Below are 26,606 nucleotides of genomic sequence, written 5' to 3' on the forward strand. Positions count from 1 at the left end.
TTTTAGATCACTTACCGATATCAGCAAGATATTCCTCTCGTACTTTAATTTTCAGAGGCTGTAAGCAAAAAAACAATGTTTTCTTTCTAACTGTTACTCCTTGGTAAAAACATAGAGTTAGTCCTTTTTAACTGGTGCACACAAGACAAATGTGGTACCAACACCACCAGGCAATGAATACATGGATAAAAGTCATTACATACAGCATCTGGTTCCAGGAACAGGGAGCAGATCTGAGGTGCAAGTGTGCGGGCGTCTTTAGGAAGGGAGCCAAGGTAAGCCTCCACGGACAGGTAGAACAGCTGATGCAGAAACACAGAAAACAACCACGAAAGTAAGAAATCAACACGCGTACACGTGTGTTTGTGTAACTTAGTGCTGATATACATTAGTTAACATAAGATTCTGGATTATCAGCAATTCTGTTATAAGAAATGTTTTGAACTACTAAAATTAAAGGCCTTGAATGTAAAGAAACAATTAAAAGCTAAACTATATTGCCAAAAATATTTGCTTGTCGGCCTTCACACGTATATGAACTTGAGTGACGTCCCATTCTTAACCTCTTAAAGTATGAAATATGATATAATTGCCACAAAATTCAATTTTTTTGAAATGGGGAGTTTATTGAGCCATATGCAAAGGATAATTTAAACTGACCAGAGGGTTGGGATCCAGAAGCTGCGTGAAGACATATCTCATGAACACTGCCATGTGTGCTGGTCGGGTCTTTAACAGATCAATATCTTGGTATGGCCCGTCCATCTGAGAGAAAGACAGGAAAAATATGAAGGGATGCTCATCTGGAGGAAAATGTACAAAAAAAGAAGAGGCACCCTCCCAAAAAAGTATATTATATCCATCTATCTATATCACCTCATTAAATGCATAGCCGTCATATTCTTCATCTTCCTCCTCGGGCCCGATGATCTGGGCCTTTCCACCCTTGAACAGACACATACAGATTTCAGAAAATGAAAATATTTGGCCACACACACACACACTCACTCACACATGCACGCATTTTAATTCACATAATTCATGTGCAAGGATCACTATAAATAATGAATATATTCATGCTGATAAAGGATTTCAGCGACTGCCTCATGCATTTGAAACAAAAGTGCAAATCAAGGTGGCGTAGGGCAGAAATGGACAGGAAACAACAGAGCCTGAATGTCTGAGAAGGAAAGCAGCTGTTGCTCTGCAGGGTCGGCGTGTCACAGTGAACCATGCAGAACATGCAGGTACGAACGCAGCCCCGCTTTGAGCAGACTCCGAGTACAGACTGGAAATGTTGTGTAATACGGCATCGTACCCGCAGTTACTGACTCTGCTCTATAAAGTAATTAATAACGTTCAGCCTGATTTGGTAACATTCACATGACACTGCTAAATCTGAAATTTCCAAAGTGATGCACTAACATGGCGTCCTTTCTCTCTCTCTCTCTCTCACTTTCTTTTCGAGCCGTCTGCCCTCCTACCTCTCCAACACACATTTATCTTACCGCTGTGATTAGATGTAATGATTTTTACTCAGTTCTGGCTGCTGGAGTTCAGACTAGAGTGGCTGCTAATATTAAAAACCTTATTTCCAACCATGATGATCCTCTGATTATTCAGTTTTTAGTCCTGCGTGGCTCCAGCAGCAGAAAGAGGAACAAATCCTTACAGTGAATATGTGCATCAATCTCACCAAATCAGACAAGGTGGATATGTCGGACCACTGGCGCCGGTGCAGGGGGGTCCTGAAGGAAAATGAGGGGGAGGAGTGGGGACTCTCAAAGGCCTGGGGAGGAGGACGAGGAGAAGGAGGGAATGAAGGAAGACGGGACGGGCTGAGTGCACATGCACAAGCACACACAAACAAGCTTATTAAAAAGAGAAATTGTGGCGCCTACCTCCATGTCTCCTTCACTGGAGTCCATTGATTGTCGCCCTGTGAAAGCAAAGAATCAATGGTAACCAATTATGAAGCAACCAAATCTATCAGTGAATAAAGCCTAAAAGACAGTGCTGTGCAAAAGACAAGCTTCACACCCTGACAGAGCCTCCACTGTGTTTTACAGATGGCTGTAGACACTCACTGCTGTACCTGTGTGGGGTCTTTGCTGGATTTTTTCCCCCTACTTCTTAATGACACGACTTTTAGATAGTGCTCATCTACTCTAAAAAGTTTCCTCAACTTTTTTTAATGACTAACTGCACACCATGCTTAGAATCGCCAAGTTTCCAGCTAATATCTTTATGGGAATCATACAGTGTCAGTCAAACTGTGTTATCTTTGTCCAAAAAGAAGCTCTGAAAGACCTCCAGAAGGCCTGGAGAACTATTGCTCAGCACCTTTTTAAAAGAAAAAAGAAAGAAACGAAGCTTTACAAAGACCCACAGATACAAACCTTCTCCTGCTATGAAGTAGCCTGTGACAGATTCTGACCTCGTTCCCTCCTACGAACCAAAAATAAAGCGAGTTAAATGGATTTGAAGCACAAGCTTTAAGCAGAAGTTACGCTTGTTTATTACTTTTATGATAGAATTAATTTTTTTTTGTTGGATCAATCAGGGTTTGGAGGGTAGGAATTAAACCCCTTCATAAGATCAATATTGCAGTTAGAGCAGCAAATCAATTTAAAAGAATTACATTGTTTCATGTCCCTGATGCAAATAGAAAAAGAGCAACAAGTATGTTAGTCAGATCGTTCTGATTGATGTTTCCCCCCTGAAAACAATTTTTTTTAGCTTAACTGAATTTATCTGGTCATGTTGCCTTTCTAGTAATTTGTTTTGTTCTTTTTAGTGTGTATGCTCTGTCCTAGTAAGATCGTGAATGTAACAGGAGCTTTTCAGCGATTACACAAACTCTGTAATTGAGTAAAACAGCCGGATCGCCTCACCACATCTTGCTGAATCTTGACTCTGACTTGGTGAGCTCTCCTCTTGGCACTTTCAATCCGCTCCTCCAGCGACGGCGACGGGTTCCTCAGCTGCTCATCCATCAAGTCCTGCAAATCAAGTCAGTCTCAGTCTGGTTATAAACAGCAGATTTTATCCACACAATTTTATCTTAACTAGAATTCCAGAAAGCAAAATGGGTTAAGGGAGCTTAAAAAATATTTATTCAAGTACAGCATGATAATGGGAGACAACATGCACTGGATTTTTCTACAAAACGAGCAGCTCACTGATATGTATCCATATACAAATAGCACAGGTGCCATGGATACCTGCAGCTCGGCCTCTTCCTGCTCCAGCATTTTCCTGAGTATCTGAGTCGCATGTTTTTGTACTTGTGGGTCCTGAAGAAATGAGTGAGACACAAAAAACCCCTGTAAATCACAGACATTTACTTTGCTGTAAGTAAGCTTTACCAACTAGATATCAGTCCTGAAAGTTTCATGTACTTGTAGTGGTTTGGGTCCTGTGATCCTTTGAGAGGGGGTGCTGCTCAGTCCAGAGGGCAAGGGTGGAGGTGGAGGAGGTGCAGCCTCCCCAGCCAGAGATGCTCTTTGATTAAGAGTGAGATCAGTTTGAAGGGGCTCTAAGGGCAAGGAGTGGGTTGATGGAGACGGCCCTTGTAGTGTAAGTGCGACGTAAGGTCCAGCTTTGAAATGATAAATGATAAAAGAATCGGGTTAAAAAAAAGAAAAGCAAAAACACATAACCATTAAACTCAAACATATACTCACATTTTATGAGCTTTACCACCTCTTGATGGGACATGGAGGAAACCAACGAGCCGTTCACCTGAGCAGAATAAGAGACAGAGAATCAGTGAGGTTACTATTGAATAGGATCAAAATGCACAGATTCCCACATTCAGTGAAACGGAAAGCAGTACAAACCTTTATGATTCTGTCCCCTTCTTGGACACCAGCCTTGACTGCTGCACCACCTGAAGAGCATTGATACAAACATACATTCAAACTCATGCAAAAGAAGAAAGACGATTTAACTCGCACATGGTCAGCACTGCTGTCAGCACGTCACCCATGGCCAACCAGATCATGTGGGTCAGACTGCATTTGAACAGGTATTCTCTACAATGACCACTCATAGAAATCCACAGTGCAGAGTGGCAAACGGTCAGTGGAGAGTACTCAAAAGCGCTTTTATACGGCACACGCCAAGTCATACAAGCACTGTTTTTCTCTCTATCTAACATTCAATCACATTCACTCTGATAAGCGAATCAGTGAGCACCTCGTGGTTCCAAGGATACTTTGGCGTCCTTGGAGCTGAGCTACTGCCGCCGTTAAGCCTGAAGTGGTGTTACAACAATAGAACTACTGACTGCTTCTGGCCTATCAGCAAATAAGATGGTGTTATTTGTTGTATTACATTCATTAAATGCTAGTTAATGTTCACAGATGGGATTCTGTAAACACAATCCTGGCGAGTTTATAGTCTCAGTCACTCGTTTTGGGTCATCATAACAGGATGGCTGTAGCTCAGATCATGTATTAATCATAAAGGCTGGTGGTTTGATCCCTGGTCCAGTCTGCATGCCAAGCATAATTGGGCAAGATGCTAACCCCAAGTTACTCTTGAACACATCAATCAGAGCGTGAATGTGAGTAAATATTAGCCTGAAAGCACTTAAGCATAGAAAAAAGTGCACTTATGAATGGGTGGGTCTGTGGCATGTTGTATAATGTGCTTGAGTGTGTAAGGAGTACATTTATCATACTGAATAACAAATGTCGAACTCTTGACTAAATTACGATTAAAAAGGGACGATTATGTGAAGTATTATCTAGTCACTCATTGGCTAACAGCTTATCGATCACAAGCTGTGAGCCAGTGAGTGTGCCGTTTCACAGTCAGACCCGCCTCTCCTCCTCTCTGGGTTTTGCAACCAAGGTAATGATGGCAACAGTGCTCATTGAGCCTTCAAAATCCAAAAGTTGATGTCACTGTACCTCCGTTCACCTTTAACACTATCTACGTTTCTATGACAAAGCAGACGCAGCATCCCTTTCTCACCTGGTCGGACATTCTGTACCAGCTTGACTCTCTCGCCACACACTGTGAAGCCGAAACCCAGCTGGTCCTTTTGCACGATCACACATCTGTGCACAAGTCCAGTGCCTGGGGGAGAAGTAGAAGAACGAGAAGTAATGAGCGGCTGGATGACATTAAATAAACCAAAAAATAACTCCAACTAAAAATAACCCATCATAAGTCGCAGTTACCTGTAATGTCAGGAATGATTTCTGCCGTTGGCTCTCTCTGCTGTGGGGCAGAGGATTTACGCTCCGAGTCCCCAATTGTCAAACTGTTGATCCTGGATTTGAAAGACGAGAAACAGAAAGACTTTAGTACAGCATGATACTAAACAGGCCAATTTAGGAAATGCTCTGGGAGGGACAAGGAAGCTCTGAAGGGAATAAATGAAAAACATGAGGGTCACTGGAGGAGAGAGAGAAATCAAAAGTCAGAGAACAGGCCAAGAAGCTTAGCCAGGAATGCAGAAAATGAAGGGAGAAAAGGAGATTCAATGGAGGCACATGGTTATATTTGCTGCGGTATTAACAGTAATAAGTGTATGAATAGCAGAGAAGAGACAAGATAGCAGTTGACAGGAAAACTCACCAAGCGGCAAAAGGGCTGAAAGCGAAGCATGACAGGAAAGAAGGAAGAAACAGAGAAAAGGGGGGAAGCAGAAAGTCAGAATAAAGAATAAGACAGAGAAAACAACAGACAGAAACAGACTGAGGGAGAGGGCAGACTGCTTAAACCATCCTTATGCTTGTCAGACTATTACAGACTGTAATCACTCAAAGTAACCATGACTTTAAGGAATATATTTATATGAAGGGGTGTGATGGAAGAACACTCTCAAAAGGTTACAGGGAATAATTCAAACAAAGGTCATTTTAAATCCAAAGAAATGTGCTGTGATCAGGACAGATGGAGCTCCTCATATAGGCAATTAGCACTGAAATGATCAGTTAAGGGTTAGGTGATCAAACAAAACAAAACAAAACAAAACAAAAAAATCTGAAAGAAAGAAATCTCTTACTTTAATTCTCGAATCAAACTGGTTTTGGCTACTCCAATGTGGGGATTTGCTCCAAGATGGAATAGTTTTGCGTTAAACTGCGACAGTCTGCAGCAGACGGCATAAATCACGAGATTTGCGATTTGTGAGACTGCAATTCATGTCCTACTGGAGGCCTTTTGCTTTGTTTTCCTACTCTGAGTAGTTTCACTAGAAACACTTTTTATTTTCACCCAGTGGTTTAGATCCTTCCAACCATGCTCTTCTGCTTCTCCAATTCCAGGGGGTTGGAGCCTATCCCAGCTGTCACAGGGCTGGGATAGGCTCTGGTACATCTATCCTGGGCAAGGTACCTCACCCAGGACCAACGAGACACTACCAGCATAACCTTGACAAAGAAAGGAGTTGCTGAGGTGATTCAGGTATCTGAACAGGATTCCTTCTGGGTAAGGTGTTCCAGGATTGCTCAACCAGGAGGGTGCACCTGGGTAGGACAGATTACATCTAGCTTACATGAGCTAGAGGAGGTGGATGGGCTTCTCTGCTTAGACTGCTACCTTGTGACATGGCCCCATATAAGCAGTAGAGGATGGATGGATGGATGGATGGATGGACGGACGGACGGACGGATGGACGGACGGACATTTAAATGCACCTACTACGCGCATGCACCACATGGTGGACTTCAAATAAGGATAGCAGAAATTATATTCAGCTGTGGTGTCTCCAGCTGTCTGTGTCCATGTCCACAACAGAGTATAATCAAGGCTTTATAGCTACCCAGTTATTCAAGTTCGCTCCACACTTGACACATTAGGAGTAGGAACCCTCTCAATTTCTGATGTTTGATTGAGACTTCTGCAATTAACATACGTAGCACCTACAACATAGCCTACACAGGTGGCCGACACCATTGCCAGCATTTAAACCTGTCGATGGTGACATGTAGTTATATTCCCAGGGTAATGAACATTGGAGCTGTAGGTTAGATTGAGGGGTAGAAGGGTTAGCTGTTATGACATAGGCATAGCACAGAGCTATACTTCCAGTGTGGTACAACAGCCACTTTGACAAAACTGCAGTATTTAGGTAAAGATTTCAAAGAGTTTCTTTATCACTTAAAATTAAGTGTTCATGTATGGGTCATGCACCCCAGCAGGTGCACGTAACGAGGTCACATAACGAGGTCATAAAATTTGTTTTTTTATTAATTTTTTTTCTCGTATGTTGGGTTCCTAACATTTCCAAAGAACTGTGAAACAACAAGCAGCGAAACGCTGAGAAATCTGCTGCCACAGCTGTACAATCTGTAGGCTTCACTAACCCCCAAACCCTGACATGAGTGACCACAGGGCAGCTGTCCTACCTGAACAGTTGGTTGTCTGTCTTATTGGCTGCCCTGCCGTCACATGACACACACAGAGACACAGCAGTGGGAGGTAATGGGCACGTGCAAATGGGGGAAAAAGTATACAGCAGGAGAAAGAGGAAAGACACATGATAAACAACAAATATGCATCACACAGACGATCGCACAGTGCAGGGATATATGGTGAAAGTGGTGACGAACGGTATTAACAAACAAGACAGGTGCACTACATCCAGTGTTTTATTAGAGGAGATGCAGATTGAATGACATAAATGAACATTATTGTGCAATCTTTTGCTTTTTTTCTGAAGTCAACAAGCCGTCTGAGCTGTTCTTCCAGTGGCCTCACTGAGCATCCGTCAGATAAAAACAATGCTCACCTGGGAATACCACATTTTTTGGAGCGAGGCGTAAAGAGCCGTACCTTTACCCACATAAACTGTCTGGGTGTAGCGGATGTGAGGCTCCTACCTGTCCAGCGTGGAGGTGGGTTGGCGGAGACTCATGTCTGCAGCCTTTATAGACACTCCTCTGCTTCCTGGTGCGGGATTCAAAGCTGTCACTGGGCTGCTTTTGTTATCACCACCATGATCTCCGTTTCCTCTTCAACTTTCAGTCCGTACAATGAGGAGCCTTTCTGTTGCGCTTTGATCAGATCTCCACGCTACAGGGCTGCGGGTTTAGATCAGACACAGTGCTCTTCATGTTTCACACCAGTGGCTCCAGTTTTAGGCTCAGTAGGATTTAAAGGAAAGTGCTGCTAAAACTATAAACGCTCAAATCTCCCAAGGATTTGTCTTCACTCCTTTACATTAGTGGTTAAAATTAAATACAGATCGTTGGTAGCTTGGTGCTGAGATTTCGCAGTAGTGGCAAATGGATAAAGGACAACCTACTTCCACAAAGGTCATCAATCATGAATGAATGGGCTGATATGTCTGGCTATGCTCCAGGAGGTCAACAACATCCCATGCTGGGGTTTTTTTGTTGTTGTTTTTTGTTTTTTTAAAGTGTCTGTGTCAGATTTAAAGCAACTGCCTAAACATAATATTCAGAGGATTAACTGGATATTCGTTGATTATGTGCAATTAAAAGAAATACTAATGCGAACCTGACACTCACTTGACTCAGACTTGTTTACATGTGGAGGCTTCAGCAGAGATCCCAGCCTAAATAATCCCATTCAAATCAGCACTGCTCATTCGGCTTGCTGATAATGCTTAAAAATAGGAAAGCCACCACAAAGTGAATATGATATGATCTGTAGTGATGTGTATGTGGCTATCTAGTGCAAATTACTCAATACACAAGTATCAACAGCATGCATTAGTTAAGCAAATATATATATACGTTCACAAACAGCATTATCACTCCTCCGAGCTAGCTGTAAGCTACAGAAAACAGTCTGTTTTTCTTAACAGTGTAAACAACAACAAAACCAGTCGCTACAAATGGCTTTGCAATAACGCTACTGTCTAACTAAAGAGCTAGCCAATTAGCAGATTACTTGGCATTGGCTAACCCTGCAGTTGGAGCTTATAATCAAATAAGCACAGCAAAGAAAGAAAGCGAAAGGTGCTCCTCGCCTTTCACCTGTGGCTTTTAGCAATTAGCTGACTTGGAGATGATAACAGGTTTGTAAAGAGGCCTGCTAATTCCAGCTAGCGTTAGCTCGGTGAAGTCAGCTCGACGAATCGGCCTCTTTCAACCTGCGGCATGGCGTTATATCTCACGGCGAACCGAAGCGCTGCGTGCCCGGCTTTCACCTGCCGAGCCTCCGAGCTAGTCTGCTAACCGGCTATGTCTGCAAGACGAAAGACCAGCATGACTTTAGCTGCATGCGAGCAGGTGGATATCACAGTAAGAGGGGAAACTGGAGTCCATGCAAGGCCCGGGTTGTTATATCCACCAGTCTTGTTTTCATGCAAATTCACACGCAGAGTTGCATATTAGCTAGTTAGCCAAAAGGCAAAGCGATTCCAGTAAGAGCTCCACCTCAGGTCTCCTTTCCAAAAACACAGCGGTTACAGCAGGATCTGCTCTTCTCTCGTGATCTGCCACAAGAACCCGGATTTAATTCCTAATCGTCGTGGTATATGTTTATCTCCTCTCCAGTCAAAGTCCTTCACATAGAGCTGTATGTTGTGCTGTTATCTTGCTGTCTTGACTGGCTCCTGATCCACCACCATATCCTCAAGGATCACACGACGTAGACACAGAGCACACAGAGCGTAAACAGCGCCCTCGTTTGGTCAGGGTTGCGTACTACAACCGGACTGTAACCAGACAGGATAAGTTGGAATTGCATCCGTTCATGGAAAGATTTTTTTTATAAAAATATATTTTTAAATCATTGACATAAATATTTATTTTTCCACCAATCTGTGTCACAAACACTCCAGCTTGTTTTTGCCACAGATTTTTTATGAAACATATTTCCATAAAGAATTAATAGCATCTTATTAAAAAATTATGGAAAATATATTTTTAAATATTTTCTTATATTTCTTTCTATGAAGATTTTTTTTCATATGAGCAAGTCAAAGTATTGGGTTCATATCACAAAGTGAGTTAATAACTCCAAATTACCATTACCACTCACTTAGTAACTAAGTAACTGTTACTTGTCCTTTTACTCAGTGTTCTTTTAATCACACGTTTACTAAAGTTTTACATCACATAAGTCATTTTCACAATCATTCTACTTTAAAAGATTTCGAGACAGAGCTTATTGTTCTCTGAACTTCCTTGTTTGCTGAACGGCAAAGTGCATCTTTTTGTTTGTTTGCTTTTGTGTGTTTGTGTTTTCTCTAATGGGCCTCAGATGACGGTTTGCTTAAATTTGGGTCTCAAAGAATCTTTTTTTTATTCTGCCTGTACTCTCCACCCCTCTTCTTCTATTGCTCAGGTTGAAGCAGAATTTGCCCGTCTTACATCTGTTGACCTGAAAGGGTTCCTTTTTGCTGTGCTTGACCATTATGGAGAGGTTCGTGGAGCTGTACAAAATCAAGAGCGGCATAGGAGGGCTAACTAGGCTCATAAAATGCTTCAATGATGATGTAAGTGTTCAACTGCGAAATGTTCTCCTTTGTTTAAGTTTTAGGTTATCCAATTCAACTGATGAACTCATTGAAAGAAAGCTGATAAGTAAAGTCTGTCATCATATTTCACAACCGGACATTTAGTGTGGTAACTTTTACAGAATCTATGTATATTGATGGTAGGTTGGATATCATATTCTACTTGAATGTCCTGATAAGCCTGATTCAAAATCTCCAATGATAATCATATATTGATGGAATTATGTATCAAAAAGATCTAAAAAATCTACATGCTTCATAAACACTGTTTAAAAAGTGTTTTTGTTTTCTTTTTGACTTCTTTGACCAGAGCCCTACACAAAGGAAGAGGACAGAGGACCTCATTTTCTAAAGGAAGAGCCCTCACAAACTTTCAAGACTGTGAAGGTTAGCATTGTTTCTTTTAGTAAATTTAATAATGACAGCACCACAGTGGATTTTAGGCAAGGCAAGGCAAGGCAAGTCTATTTATATAGCACAATTCAACAACAGGGTGATTCAAGGTGCTTTACAGAAACATTGAAAACAACAGATAAAAAACATGATTTAAAATTGATTAAGACGAGCAAGCAAACAAACAAACAAACAAACAGTATATAAAAAAATCAAAACAGTAGATCAAAACAGTAGATAAAATCAAAACAGTAGATAAAATCAGGACAGTAGATAAAATCAGTAGTTAAAATGTAAATTTTGAAATTTAAGCTTAAAAGTTAAAATTTTAAATGAAACATGTGGCATCTATGAAACAATAGATGCCACATGATAACATGTGTACTTTTTCCTCACCAAATGTATTATTACAAGATCTTTGACACTGGATTTGGTCTGGGTTTCAGAGAAACTAACTGGCAAGCTAGCATTGATATTATTAGTGTCTTGTGTTTATTCATGTCTTCACCAGGGTCTTTGACATTTCGCTGCTGTACTGTTCACTTCAGCTTTATGTTTGATTTCTCACATTGTATATTGTAATGGCAGAGATATTAGGATATTTAAGGGGCTGCAGTGGCTGCTACAGCTGTGGGGGGCAATACTTTGGTGAAATGTCCTGGACCCTGGAAAAGAGACTGTGTAGACTGGGTAAGCAATTAAAGGTTACTGGCCGAGAGTCATTGGGCAGCTGGGTAAAGGTGGATGTTGATATTCAGTGCTAATTATGCAACCTGTTCAGCCATGTCTATATGCTCTTTTTTCATGCTGTTATTATAGGGGGAAAAATAAACTTTAATCAATAAACTGATTAAAGAAGCATTGTCTATGGAGCCACAATCTGATCCTGTAGTGTAGCTGCAGTTTGCACATTTCATGTATTCTCAGCCAGATTTGGTTTACAGCACAGCCAATATTTAGCATACGTAGATTTAAATTCACACACTGGTGATGGCAAGCTACATTGTAGCCACAGCCGCCCTGGGGCGCACTGACAGAGGCGAGGCTGCCAGACACTGGCACCACCGGGCCCTCTGACCACCACCAGTAGGCAACAGGTGAAGTGTCTTGCCCAAGGACACAACGACTGAAACTGTCGGAGCCGGGGCTCGAACCGGCAACCTTCCAATTATAAGACGAACTGTCAACTCTTGAGTCACGATTCAGTCATCCACCCATGTGTGTGAATGACTGAATGTGTAAAAGCACTTTGAGTCCTTAGGGGACTAGTAAAGCTATATACAAATACAGGCCATTTACCATTTAAATTGAAAATTTTGTTTGAATTCTGCAGTTGAAGACATGCTCAGTTATTTATGAACATGGTCTTTGTTTAAAGCAAGAAATGGATTTGTAACATGGGGGTGCATATCTCATTCTGAAAAAACTTTAACAACTAATAAGTGTTACCCAAAGCCAATCACCATCATCCAAAGCATCAGTATGGCTCTTCTTTGGAAAGACATGAATTCTTAAGCACAAGGGATATTGTGTAATTGTAACTGTGTAATTTTTTTTAATTTTTTTGTCTTTGAACCCTTTTATAGCTGACAGGTATTGAAGACACGTTTTCTAAGAGGATGAAAGTTGGCATTGCGATGGTGAAAGAAGAAGACATCATCGATGTGTTGGTCGTCCTTGAGGCGGCAGTAATCCTGTCTAATCTGAGGGATGTCTCAAGTGCCATTTCCATGCTGATGGGCCTTCTTTTTGCCCTCAACATAGACTATCCAAAGGAACTTAAGGACATCTTTGAAGTCATTCAGAACATCCTAATGAACATTGGTGGAAGGCAGTGCATCTCACTACTGTTTGTTTTTTTTATTCTTGCAAGTTCTCATTCTCACTTTTGTATGTCACTAAATGACTACACTTTACATTCCAGATTAAACAATTACTCATTTGTTCATGGTTTAAGAAACTTATGTGAACAACAATATAATGCTGGACTTTGCAGATGCTTATCTCATGCAAGTCAGTAGTTTTTCCTTTGTTTTGCAATTGAGCAGACTCAAACTGATGTTTCTGAAATATCCATATTATCAAATGTTTCAGAAGCATGCAGTCATTTTCAGAGATATTGGTTCTGTGGAATTTGTTGCAATTGTAAACGAAGACAAATACAAGAGTTTGATGTCTTAGTTGTTATAAACTGATCTTTACTGTCACTTATCAAAGGTTTTGTACTATTTTAATATTTCAAGTTTTATGCTAACAGGTGTGACTGAGCACAATGAAGTTTAAAAATTTTGCAAATGTAAAGAATAACTTTTCTAAAATAGCAAGTGTCCCGTTGATACATTACATTAATGCAGACTTTATGTTGTTACTTCACAAGAATCACTACTGCTCCTAGAGTATTGGTCAGAATTTAATCTTCACCCAAACTGGGCTCAAGACCAAGTTCAAATTTATTGTTTCACAGGGAGCAGCCTTTGAGTTTTGATGGATTGTGAGCCTGATGAGCTACGTCACTGATTTTTCTGTTTCTCAGATGACTAAGATGGAACAATAAATGGTGAATGTTGGGTGCTCATGAGTAATTGTCTTGTCATGTTCTTAAAACAAACTTTCTGTATGAAATGATCAGATAGACTTTAATGGAATCTGTGGGGTTTTATTTTTTTTTCTGTAAACAACAGAAAATTAATTTAAAGGAATGTAGATATTTAAACCTGAGATCGAAGATAAACCTAACAGGTAGTTTTGCTGAAATGGATGTTAGAAAGCTAAAAAAACAAAACAAAACAAAAAAAAACTTAAGATGTTTAATACACATTTTTCTTTACATCCAGTCAATCAACTCTGATAATTAAAATGAAACTGATTTACAAGTTCACTCAGCTACCTTAAGGAGCTCAGTTAATTAATAAACTTAAATCAACTTAGCTAACAGATTATGTTAGTTAAGCTAAAATAGATTCCTAAGTTAAAAGAACTACTAAAGTATTTGAATTAACTAAAAAACCCAAGTCAACTGAACTAGGACAAGAGTTTAAACAATAGATTATTTTAATTTAGCTGAAAAGGTTTTCCCAAGTAAAAATGACAATTAAAGGAGTTGAACTGACTAACAAATCTCAGCCAACTAAACGAAGACAAAAGTTTAGACAACATGTGATTTTTCATTAAGATAACAATTGGTTGTGTTATAAGAACAAACTCTATTTCTTGACTTAACTTAAAATTTTAAGGCAGCCCTGTACCTGATATTTTTAAGTTGAAACAACAAGTTATATTTTACAGTGTGGGGAGGAGCATGACATGGCAGAAATGACCTTTTTATTTGTTCCTTTATGTTGTGAGTTGTAAGCCATCTCTGAGAAGAGGAACTGTGACGATTTTGTTGGACGTGGAGGAGGTTTTAGCACTTTACCAAATACGGCAGTGTGGGGCGTGGGACCCACAGCCCGCAGACATATCGCTGGATGACGGAGGGGATGCGCCGAGGAACTTTAAGCTTTAACATTATTGTGAAATAAAACTCCTGGCTCAGAAATCGGTAAGATCCCGCCTCAGAATGATATGTTGCTCTGAAAGATTTTAAGTAAAAATGTTTATCGCGGTCTATTCTTGGAATAGAGCTCATTACAAAGGCATAGCACCGAGGCGCGGTATGTCCGCTATCTGACATGGAAAACCTTTTAGTTACTCGGTTAAACGCTTGTTAAACGGGTCTGTTATGCAGAACATACTCTTAGAAGTAAAGACGCCTCCTCTGGTAGGGTATCTGCATGAAAACGAGCACAGATTTCTTTCATAGCTTTATTATCTTAAGAGAGTTAAGAAATCCTGCAATAGCCTGTTTGATTTAACATGACCTGTTATTTGTGAGAAACTTTCTTTGCCCCCATTTCACACCGGTGTGGGTGGTTACCTTTAACTTTTAAGCTTTATATGGCAGTACCCCCTCGACTGGGTTGTGTTCAGAAACGAGGTATGCATGGTATGCGCACTACCAAACCAAAAGCGTAAACCCAAACCTGGTTTACTGTCAGCGGCAGAGGCCAGAAAACCTACACCGCACAACCACACCTTATTTTCAGTTGTCTCAGTACCATGCTGCAGCTGCAATATTACCAGTCATCTCTCTATGTTTAGATCACCATGCATGGAGTGTGTTTAAACCGAGAGAATTCAACAGGAACAACAGGAAAGGCATGGATCAAAACCTTTCTGGATGTTGAGCCCTGTTAAAAAATACACCTGAAAAGAGTCCTAATTCTATATTCTGGACTGATTACCATTCAGTCTGAAAAACTACTTCGACGTTGCTACTGTTGCTTCCTGGATACAGGCTGTTGTTAGCCCTTCAGAGCTGCTTCCTGTTACGTATGAGCCACTTTTTGTGCAACAGGATATGTGACACCGGAGTTAATGGCAATTGAACGGGACCTATGGGGGCGGGGGTGAGAGTTTATCTAGAGTTTATCTTCAAGTGAAATTCGCCACACCCCAGAAATCCAACAGATGTTTCACTCTTTTGTATTTAAAAAATGATATAGGGAAAGGAGTATTTCCTTACTCACTCAGTCTGCAAAAACATCTACTTTTACCTATCTTGTAAGTACATGAGGATTTGGCTAAAATGCGGAATGCAGAATTTGGCGACACACGCAGTCCTCACGGTGAGTGTTTAGAGGCGAGCCCCACTTAATGCGCCTCAATAATAATCGGAATTTCGAGCAGAAATGAACTGAGCTGGGGCTTTTCTCAGCGGTGTGCACACAGTGCGCAACTCACCTGCTAAATCTGAAATGAATAAAATAAATGTCAGTGAAAATGCAGGTGTCAGATTAATGTACAAATATTGCATTTGCCATTATTAGAATGCGATTTTTAAGTGGTTTACAGATACGGTGCAGTAACATAGTAACCAGGACAGCTTGAGGTGTAATGCTCAATAATATTTGGTATTTTTCTGGTCAGCAGTTCCACACAGATTTCCGTTTGTAATAATGAAGCTTTCCTCCGGATAAATACTGGGGACCACCTGAGTACTAATCCTCAGAACCTTTTACATAGTGCCCAGTGACAGTTATTTCTCATGTCAAAAGCATACAGATTTTCCTTTATCCCCCTCTCATTTATCTGAACTGCCTTGTTGTTTCCTGAGAGAAACACATGTGAAAGCTGAGCTTGATTATCTTTGTTAAAAGTCATTCATCAATCTCTCTCATGCTCCTGTCTTGGGATTTTTTAAAGCACTAATTCACACGGTTCTTAGCTGTGCCTTTTTACTGAACTGAACAGCCCTCATCTTTGCATATAAATTAAAGAACACTGTTATCAACCTGTAATTGTGTAATAATGTGACATAATATTTTGCCCCACTCAGTAAATCTGTCCTATATTCTTTAACCTCCACATATGTGGACATCACATTTTGGGTTGTCTAGACCACAATCTCCAAAAGTTGATTCTGTTCATCTGGACGTAGCGTTTTCTGTGGGAGAAAAGTTTCGTCACTCATCCAAGTGACTTCTTCAGTCTCAGCTGACTGAAGGTTTCCCCAATCTTATAAACAGTACATTTGCATAATGACTGAAACCAGCCCACTGAAGGAACAATGGGCTGGGAGGTCAGTTCCTTCATCATAACTATGCAAATTCTCATGACCATTGATCAACAACCACTGATCCTGAAATTTGATTTTCACCCAGGTGTCATCCACATATCTGAACCAATGGCTTGGTGGTGTTCCAGGGTAGGATAGCAAAGCCCTCTTTTCCACTTCTTGCATGTACAAATTAGCCACATTAAGTGAAACTGGGGAGCCCATGGCACACCCATGTTTCTGCCTGTAGAACTGACCCTTGTATGTGAAGTAGGTGGAATGAAGACACAGTTCCAAAAGCAAACACACTTGGTCGATGCTGAGAGTGGTCCTGTTGCTGAGGTTGGTGTCATCCTGTAATCTCTTACGGACTACCTCCAACGCTTCCGTGACTGGGATGCAAGTGAAGAGAGATGTAACATCGTATGAGACCATGGTTTTATCTGCCTCCATAATGACATCTCTCACCTTCTCAAAAAAATCCAGGGTGTTCTGGATGTGGTGTTCAGAGCTGCCCACCAGCGGGTTGAGGATCGAAGCCAGAAACTTGGAGATGTTATAGGTGATCGAGTTGATCATACAGACAATCGATCTTAAAGGTGCATTCTGTTTATGTATCTTTGTTAAACCATACAGACTTGGTGTAGTCTCCCCTGGATACAGCCTGTGGTATGAGGTCCGGTCAATAGCCTTACTTGTTCTAACTGTTTCAGACAGTCTATCACCCTCTTCCTGTAGCCACTTCCTGGGTCTCGTTTCAGGGGCTCATAAGTATTTTCATCACTGAGCAGTGACAAAATTTTCTCATTATAGTCTTTCTGGTTTAGCAAAACTGTGCACCCACCCTTGTCTGCTGGAAGGATGATAATGTTGTTGTCATCACTAAGTGATGTGAGTGCCTTCCTCTCCTCCATGCAGATGTTGGATTCTGGGGGCTTTGCATTGCTCAGACAGGCTGAAACTTTTTTCCGTAGTTGCTCTGTTTCCACTTCTGCAATATTGTTTTTTTCAAATTGCTGTTTCTGTGGCTGTGATCAGTTCCACTAGCAGGATTTGTCTCGGCGTGACAGCAAAATTCAACCCTTTAGCACGGATGTTTTTCTCTGTTTGGGTGAGCTGTCTGTCAGACAAATTCTTCACCCACTTGTCCCGATCCTCAGTAGAACAGAATAGAATAATCCTTTAATTATCCCACAAGAGGACATTTGGGTGTAACAACATGAAGAAAGACACATATACAAACAAACAGTACACAGTACACAGAACAGAAACATATACAATTTTTACATATTTGCATCAAGGACAATGGTTACCAAAAAAAAAGAAGAAGATGCGACTCAGTGTCGCATCCTTCTCTCTTCTGGCGCTGTGGACACTCTCCGTATTTTTGCTGAGAATTTGCATAATTATGATGAAGGAACTGACCTCCCAGCCCATTGTTCCTTCAGTGGGCTGGTTTCAGTCATTATGCAAATGTACTGTTTATAAGATTGGAAACCTGCAGTCAGCTGAGACTGAAGAAGTCACTTGGATGAGTGACGAAACGTTTCTCCCACAAAACGCTACGTCCAGATGAACAGAATCAACTTTTGGAGATTTACTTACCTGGATGATTGAGCATGCATCAAGACGTCTAGACCACAATACAAAATTTTGCTCTACAAGGGCCTGATATCCACTTACAAGGACTTTATACTGCCACTGTTCTATCGAAATTTAAAACGAATGTCCTCATATGTGGATATCAGGCCCTTGTAGCGCAAAATCAGGTAAAAAGATAATTCTTTGTTTTTACATTCATCAGGTCAAAATCAGCCCAAATAGCAAAGAGAAATTAAAAATCCATGCCATGAAAGAGTTCGGGTCTCAGGAGGTTAAAATTAAACACATTTCTTACATGATCTACACTTTGTTTATTATGCCTATTGTTTTTATGAATGTTTGAAGGGTCTGTCACAATGAATTGTGGGATGGCTTTTTTCTTCTCCCCTTTCCAGAAGGATGATACTGTTGTATCCTATGCTAAAGGGGACAAAGGAAGCACTGAACCTCCTTTCCTTAATATTTGGAGGACTGGAACAGATCTCATTATTGCCACTACACAGATACTTCCAGGCTACTTCTGTCAGTTAGTAACATTCCTAGGGAAAAATTTACTTTTGGAACGCACCCCAGGTCAGCTCTTTATAAACCATTGGGTCACAATCAGCCCCTGATGACACCAAAGTGGCTAGAATTCCTCTTATGCATTCATGCAACAAGTAGCTGCTCATAGAAGGTTGCACACACAGGCAATGAAGCATATTTGTAGAAAATATACAGTATAAATACAACCCAACCAGCCATCTAAAACGGCCATGTTTTGGATAACAGACCAGGGTCAAACTCCAGAGACTTTGAAAGGCACTACGCCCACTATGGTTTACACTGAGGGACTTTCCAATTCCTTGAAGATTAAGCAGGCAGATCTCAGCTTCCTGCATACACAGGCCACAGCCTGAACACCAGACCTCACAAATTCCTTTAGCTTTGTGCAATTTAAGTTAGAGTCCAGACTTGTTAGTCAGGAGTGAGCAACTTTTTAATAATTAGATTAGTAAGTTTGATGTTGCAGGTCACTAGGCATTGCATTCCCCCTGTACATTTGGCTGTTAGCTAATTTATGAACAGTCCAGTGGTAAAATTTTGCTAGTATAGCACTAATATAGCATAAGGATGGCATGTGATTTTAACAAGAAGGTTAAAGGTTAGACTTTAGAAAACTCAGCTACTCTTTGTTATGGACTGTACATAATTAAAGGAATAAATAATTTAAAAAAAAATCAAAAAATTTTAAAATTTCAAAAATAATTTTGTTTTCCACAGATGTACTGTAGAGTTATTCCTTAACTGCATATTAAAACATTTTTGCTTCATTTTATTTTGATTATCTTTGTCTTCTTCCTGCAGATTATGAGCCAAATGCCCACTCAGTAGAGAAGAAGGAGGATCTGACATTCAGTACAAGACTCATCTTAAATCTTGCAGGACTATTAAAGTCACTTTCACCTCCTGACAGACTGTAACATCCCAATCATGCCATTGATTGTGGTCCCTACTTCCCAGTTGCTCTGGATGCGAGTAGCTGCCCTGTTATTCAGCTGTGTGGCATTTAGTGTCGCTGCACATGGAGCTCATCTGCGCCCCGGAGGCATGGCTGACTGGTGCATCTTCTGCTGGGCGTTCAGCTTCGCTTGCACTCTGCTGGTCCTGCTGGTAGAGTTGTTTGGCCTCCAGGCCCGGGTGCCAGTTTCCTGGTCCAACTTCCCCATCACTGTTGCCTGCTACGCCGCCCTACTCTGCCTTTCAGCATCCATCATCTTCCCAGTCTTCTTCCTTAAATACGAGTCGCCCTATGGTGAAACTCGTGACCATCGCATCGTTTCCACAGTCTTCTCCTGCCTGGCAGCGGTTGCCTACATGGGGGAGGTGAGCCTGTCTAAAGCAAGGCCAGGAGAGGTGGCAGGTTACATGGCTACAGCTCCGGGCTTACTGAAAGTGTGCCAGACCTTTTTGGCCTGTATTATCTTCATCCTGATCAGCAGCCCCGTGACATACGACCATCATCCAGCACTGAAGTGGTGCATGGCAGTGTACTGCATCTGCTTCATCCTCTCCATGGCTGTGGTGGTGCTGTGTGTGGGAGAGTGGACCGGCTGTCTCCCCATCTCATTCTCCAAATTCCTTTCGGCATATGGGCTCCTGGCGGTTATCATGTATTTGACTGCCACCATCCTCTGGCCCGTGTTCCAGTTTAACAAGAATTACGGGAGAAACGATGACTCAAAAACAATCGCTGCAGCTGTGCTCACTGCCATCAATTTCCTGCTTTACGTTGCAGACCTAGTCTACAGTGCCAGGTTAGTGTTTGTCAGTGGCTGAGAAGAAGAGAGATGTAGTGAACAATAGCTTTGCAGAGCTAATGTTAACCCCTCCCTAATGTCAAAATCCTGAATTTTTTTAAAAAAATCCTGAAATCCTACAAAGGAGTCCCAGATTTGAAAAGCCTGTTTTGCCTGTGAGTATGTATTTATTTGAGTGGGATCAAATAATTGCCACACAGTATTTAATCTCTAATGTGAAATGATATGTGCAACACAACTCAAACATCAGCTATCAAAGTGTGAGATTTCACATAATCGTGTGGGGAAAAGTACATTATATTCTATTAAAGCCAATAAAGTCAGCACACTGGAGCACAGGGGAGTGGCAAAATTGGGCACTTGCATTTCAACACGCTTTAACTGAAAGATCATCATCCTTTTTGTAATCTTTTGTTAATAATGCTTTAAAATCATATCAGTATCAATATCATAATAATACCAACAAAGTGTTCTGATATTTGTATTTGTTAAAGAAATAAAGCTTTTACAATAAAACAAATATATCTCAGACTTTTTACTCATTTGGAAAGGAAATGGAATGAATAAGTGAGATGAGCTGTCAAAGATGACAGGAAGTATCGATAATTAGTTATCCTTAATCATAAAAAGTACTTTTAATTCAAATAAGAATATACATTCTGAGTCATGTGTTTTCACCCTTTAAATAATTGCTGCAATGAATACAAGAACTTTCATTTCATTGGAAATCTATACGTCTTTTTAAATACCCAACACTGATACATGAATCACTTGGGAGGAGACCCTGCAGGGCGGAAGGCACTATTCAGTATTTTATGCAAAGTTCGGCATGTGTGCCACACTGCTGTGGTGAAAGTAGTGAAATTTGTTAATATTTATTGTTTACACTGTTGGTCTCTGCAGTAACTTTAAAGGATGAAAACCAGGTCCAGGTGGAGGAGCAACCTGAAGAAACGGGAAGTACATTGCAAGCAAACAAAGAAGCAGTTATACAGAAAGCAGGGCTGACAGAAATACAACAAGAAAATGGCTGAATTACACAGAAGCAGATATCAGACAGTTTAGTTTTTAGTGCCTTTGGGGGAAATTTGACAGGCATTACAAAAAAGTGACACTGTTGTCACTGGGAGAGAACTATTAAAAATGGAAATTATTTTAATAAAAGGAAGATCAGAAAAGGTTAACACTTAAAGGTGACTTTACAGGATGTAATGCAGCAGAAACATCACAGAAAAAGGTAAAAATGAAGCAGATGCTGCAAAGATGAATAATGTCCAAACTGGTGTAAATGTGATTTAAACCTTTAGGGAGACGGACACTTAGAAATGAGGAATTTACCCATTTCAACATTTACATGTTTGTGTTTATTCATAATAGATTATAGTTTCTTGTTTTGGCTTTCTCAAATTTATGATGTAGCAGGAAGGTGAATAAAACCAATATTAACAAGAAAACTTAAAATCTGACTTAATATTAGACCCGGGCTTCTTCTATCCTTTAATGTTCAGCATGTTTCTGCACAAAACATGTGTCTTATCTGCAACCAGTCACGTGTAGCTATATACTGTACTTTCTACTGAATTTACACCTATGGCAACACACAAAAAAAGAAAAGAATGCAACATTATACATTTACATCATCCACTTCATGTCAGAGCAACATGCTATAATAACATATAGGAGCTCATAGCAAGACCAATGGAACATTTATCTTTTCTGTTCTAGTCTAGAAGGGTAAACCTCACATCTGTGTTAAGATATTCTGCAAATGCAGAATTCAGCAACTGAAAACAAACATTCAGCTGCACTTTTTATTTCCACTCAAGCCGAAACCCGCAGTTCACTCCACCCCAAATTTTCAAACAGCAAGTGAAAGTAAACTCAGAGAATCAACGGTCGTCAAGCTCTGGTCTTTGCTGATTTTCTGCAAACATGCCTGGTAAGTTATTTGAACCCTAATATTCTGCAGTCACAACGACCATGTGCATTTTGATAAGTCTAATAATAATCAAAGGAAACGAAACTTGGTTGGTGCTTTAAGACTAATGTGATAAAATCACAATCACAGAAATGTCGGAACAAACCAAGCACGTAGCCTGCTGGCGCTTTTGATTTTTTATGACACATGACTCATCGTGTTAATCTGTCAGCCAGACTGCATTAAATACATTTGATTTGAATGACCTTTCTAGCTTTTTTTAATTAAGCGAAAACAAACAAGCAAATCAAATTAGCTCTTTTTTTGTCATTTCACCTAAAAAGGTCGCGCAGTGAATGCAGGAAAAAAAAGAGACCAAGAAATCAAAAGTGAAACCTACAGAACAAAGCTTGATGACATAACATTGCATTATATCTCAGAAACCACTAGGTGGAGCCAAAACCAAACATTAGTAGAGCAGAGCTGTTGCTCACTGTCTTCAATACCCATTTTCACCTGAAGGTGCCTTAGGAATTACTGACCTGTGTGAAAATTCAAGACAGTTTATAAATATAAGAGTAATGCATGACAATGACACTTACACATATTTGGTGCTGAAAATAAATTTACAGAACAGATACATAGCCCATCTCATGCATGCATTTAAAATTTACATTTTCAGCCAAAACACATTCCTCACAGTCAGTTACAGTCTGGATTAAAGTCATAGATTGTACAACTGAAATAAATGCAGCTCTAGAGTGGCTAAAGAGGTAGTTTAAAAATGTTCTTGTAAAGTTAGTGTTAAAAACATGACATCATATGAACATGAATGATTGGGGTTAGAAAAACTTTTTAAAAAGTATCTTTGATTTTGGAGCTCGTGATCATGCTTTGCCAAACAAACTCGACATGCTGCATTAAAGGCAGATATGTTACTTTGATTCTTATTGTGGCTGCACAGAATGCAACTTCACGTTTCTCCTATGCCGTCATTATTTTGTGGATGTTTTTAACCTCTTCTGGTGATTTAAGAATTTTAGAAATATGTGCAATTGTTTCAGCAAAAGCATAAATGAGTGATAATGGATTTTCCAGCTACATGAATGTACACTATTAATTAAACACTGCAATTTATCTCTTCTAGAACACCCAGGAATCCCCCAGCCCCACAGGGAAAGCATCTCTAAGCACGTATGGATCAAATTAACAGGCCCTGCAGCTGGATCTCTGTCAGAAGCTTTCTGTCAAAGTGTAGCAGGTTTGCAGGAAAACGTGAGCGCTAAAGTGGTTACACCACGAGAAGCACAGAGAGATGATGTGACAGGTATCCTGAATAACTAAACAAATAAATGCAGCATTTTTGTGTCATTTCATCTAATATCAATTTTGCAAAGCATGACCTTATTTCTCTCTATGTAATGTAGCAAATGACCTGAGCTGATATAAGTAAAAAATGTTGACTAAACAGCTCTATAAAAACAGAATTATCGAATGTGTTATTTTCCCTCGTTTTGCCTTTTTAGTGCCACCAACAATGATTGTCATGGAAGGAAAAGCAGCTGGGGCTCAAAAGTACATCAAAGGTAAGGAGACATGAGTTTGACTCAGTTGTGTACATGTAAAGCATCATCACTGACTGCTCTCCTGGTCCTGTGTTTTTTTCTTTTTTGTAAATAAAATGGAGGAGTCTGGGAGAGCGTGTTGAAATGTCTATTTCATTTCATCCTTCATTGGTTCCTATTTTCATCTTCTTTTTTTAGCACAAACCTCTAGTTAACAAACAATCATTCTCTAACGAGTGATGGCTTAACAACAGACACATTTATGAATATTTTTGATGTTTAATCTTCGAGCTCGATATTACAACAAATGAGTACTCAAATGCTCTATTAATTTTCTTCCTTCACTTCTTTCCAGTGGAAAAATTGTACAGGATTGTCCTGCTGGGAAACACTGAAGCTGGGAAAAGCAGCCTAGCAAACATCATTTTTGGAGAAAACGTGTTCCAGGTTAACAACACTGAATGCCAAACTGAGTCCAAATCTCTCCATGGAAGAAGGATTACCCTGATCAACACTCCTGATTTCTCTGGCCCAGGTAGATCAGAGGAGCTGAAGCCTGAAATACTGAGGTGCATCACTGAGTGCACTCCGGGGCCTCATGCTTTTGTCATTGTGCTCAAAGTGGAGAAATCCACAGAGCAGCAGCAGCAGGCTGTCATTGAGAAAATAAGCCAGTATTTCTCAGAGGAGATTTTCAAATATGCTGCAGTTGTCTTTACTCAGGATGGCCCAGACTCAGATGAAATGAAGATCAAACAGTTCATAGATCAGAATAAATATCTGAGAGATCTGGTGAAGAAGTGCAAGAGCCGATACCACATCATTAATAAATACAACGGACAGGGTGGCAGCAGCCAGTTTAAAGTGGTAGACCTGCTAAACACAGTAGACCGGTTAGTTAATGAAAACAAGGGAGTGTGCTACACCAGCAAGATGTTGCCACAAGCAGACACCCATTATAAGGCTAACAGCAGTGTCTCTAAGAATGAAATGATCAAACTTGCAGGCGCTGCAGCAGAATCCATGGCAAAGGCTTTCTCTGGGTCAGCTGTTGTAGTTTTAACTCCAGGATCAACAAATGCAACAGAGAAAGATGGCACTGAAACAGATGAAAAAGAAGAAAATGGAGATGGAAAAGCTACATCAGAAACAAATAACAATGGACAGAAAGAAATGACAAACGAAGAAGAAGGAGGAGGAGGAGGAAGAAAAAATCAACAGACAAAAGTGACAAAAGAAGATAACAGAGAAATAACAAAAGGAGAGGAAGAAAGAAAAAGTGAAGGGGAAGTAGCAAATGAAACAAAAGAAGCACAAGAAGGAAAAACAACTGGACAATCAAATGAACTAGAACAAGATGAAGGACCAAATGAAACACAAGAAGACAGAGAAGAAGAAGCAGGAGAAACAGTGCAAGAGGAAACTCAAGAAAAAATAGAAGGAAAAGTGGAAGATAAGCCACAAAAAACAGTACAGGAGCATGCAACAGAAAAAGAACCATTAGGAGGTGGAGCATCTGCAGGTGGCGGAGCAGCTGCAGGAGGTGGTGTAGCTGCTGGAGTATTATTAACAGCTGCAAGTGTTATAGCTGGTGGAGCATTATCAGCAGCCGTAGAAAGTGTGGCAGCAGCAACAGGAGCAGGTGCAAGTGCTGGTACAGCAGGGATGGGAGGTGCAGCAGAAGCAGTAAAAGCAGCAGGAGCAGGTGCAAACGCTGGTACAGCAGGGGCTGGCGGTGCAGCAGAAGCAGTAGAAGCAGCAGGAGCAGGTACAAATGCTGGTACAGCGGGGTCTGGCAGTGCAGCAGAAGCAGTAGAAGCAGCAGGAGCAGATGCAAATGCTGGTACAGCAGGGGGTGGAGGTGCAGCAGAAGCAGTAGAAGCAGCAGGAGCAGGTGCAAATGCTGGTACAGCAGGGGCTCGAGGTGCAGCAGCAGCAGCAGGATATGTGGCAGCAGCAGCTGTAGCCACTGGAGGAGCAGTAGGCATAGCATGGCTAATACAAAAAATAAGAAATGTGATAGAGTTGATAAAACAACATGTTGGACTGGTATTACTGGTGCTTGTTTTCTACTCGCTGCTTCTGTCTTGGTTTTTTCTCAAAGCACCATTTGCTGGGACCCTCCTCTTATCATTTTTGTTCCTGTTGCTTGTTATTATTCTTGTTATCATATAATCATACCATAAAAGTGGGCTATGTCCAATATCACACATGAATCAGAAACACAGAATCTGTGATACAACATGACAGGTTTTATAATTCCTTGTTTCAAAAATGAGATTTTATAAAACTGCCCAAATTATCCGTTATTTTCATGCTGCTCTGTAATGAGAATTATTTTTTTTTTCTATCTGTTTTGTCTTTTTTTGTAAACTCAACAAATGATTTCTTTATTTAAAGAATTATGTTTAATAAAGTAATAATCCACTTAAAATCAACTCTGTACTCTAGCATTTGTACCAAATCACAAAACCTGTTTCTCCAGAGTAATTAAGCTACTTTCTACTTTTAAATAATTATATTTTTCAATAAGAAAATCAACTATGTTCTGTCACACATCTTTCTTTGTGTTATGGAAAAATAAATTAATGAATAGTCATTGATATTTTTGGATGCATTTTCCCCTTACTGACTTGCAATATATATATATATATATATATATATATATATATATATATATATATATATATATATATATATATATATATATATGACACTATACTTTCTATATGTCGACTACATAAACCAGGCTTCATAACTGCCAAATTATAAAGCTTTTGGT

The 26,606-nt window shown here is 40.2% G+C and overlaps 3 protein-coding genes across 10 annotated transcripts in view; 2 read left to right on the forward strand and 1 right to left on the reverse strand.

Moving 5' to 3' along the window:
- arhgef11 (Rho guanine nucleotide exchange factor (GEF) 11) overlaps positions 1–9,594 on the reverse strand; it is a 29,203-nt gene extending 19,609 nt beyond the window's left edge. For 3 of the 8 annotated variants that reach the window (XM_039609913.1, XM_039609916.1, XM_039609912.1), the window contains exons 1-16: positions 7,842–9,594; positions 7,368–7,400; positions 5,193–5,284; positions 4,984–5,088; positions 3,843–3,892; positions 3,687–3,744; positions 3,402–3,601; positions 3,225–3,296; positions 2,895–3,002; positions 2,400–2,448; positions 1,902–1,939; positions 1,697–1,789; positions 877–945; positions 661–765; positions 204–302; positions 16–58 (exon numbers count right to left, since the gene is read on the reverse strand). In XM_039609913.1, coding sequence (XP_039465847.1) covers positions 16–58; positions 204–302; positions 661–765; positions 877–945; positions 1,697–1,789; positions 1,902–1,939; positions 2,400–2,448; positions 2,895–3,002; positions 3,225–3,296; positions 3,402–3,601; positions 3,687–3,744; positions 3,843–3,892; positions 4,984–5,088; positions 5,193–5,284; positions 7,368–7,400; positions 7,842–7,876 — 1,249 coding nt within the window. In that variant the 5' untranslated portion in view covers positions 7,877–9,594. The remainder of the gene's footprint in view (positions 1–15; positions 59–203; positions 303–660; positions 766–876; positions 946–1,696; positions 1,790–1,901; positions 1,940–2,399; positions 2,449–2,894; positions 3,003–3,224; positions 3,297–3,401; positions 3,602–3,686; positions 3,745–3,842; positions 3,893–4,983; positions 5,089–5,192; positions 5,285–7,367; positions 7,401–7,841) is intronic. The other 5 variants (XM_039609917.1, XM_039609914.1, XM_039609911.1 and 2 more) reach the window with 4 other exon arrangements.
- Positions 9,595–14,193: 4,599 nt separating this feature from the next.
- On the forward strand, positions 14,194–20,863 carry myadma (myeloid associated differentiation marker a). The gene is made up of 2 exons (XM_031739169.2): positions 14,194–14,384; positions 19,389–20,863. The coding sequence occupies exon 2, from the start codon at positions 19,515–19,517 to the stop codon at positions 20,358–20,360; it is 846 nt and encodes a 281-aa protein (XP_031595029.1). The 5' UTR covers positions 14,194–14,384; positions 19,389–19,514; the 3' UTR covers positions 20,361–20,863.
- Positions 20,864–22,210: 1,347 nt separating this feature from the next.
- On the forward strand, positions 22,211–26,395 carry LOC116319736. The gene is made up of 4 exons (XM_031739161.2): positions 22,211–22,280; positions 23,407–23,586; positions 23,786–23,845; positions 24,180–26,395. The coding sequence occupies exons 1-4, from the start codon at positions 22,274–22,276 to the stop codon at positions 25,997–25,999; spliced, it is 2,067 nt and encodes a 688-aa protein (XP_031595021.2). The 5' UTR covers positions 22,211–22,273; the 3' UTR covers positions 26,000–26,395.
- Positions 26,396–26,606: the final 211 nt, after the last annotated feature.

The sequence above is a fragment of the Oreochromis aureus genome, linkage group 3, assembly GCF_013358895.1.
Source record: "Oreochromis aureus strain Israel breed Guangdong linkage group 3, ZZ_aureus, whole genome shotgun sequence".
Classification (NCBI taxonomy): Eukaryota; Metazoa; Chordata; class Actinopteri; order Cichliformes; family Cichlidae; genus Oreochromis; species Oreochromis aureus.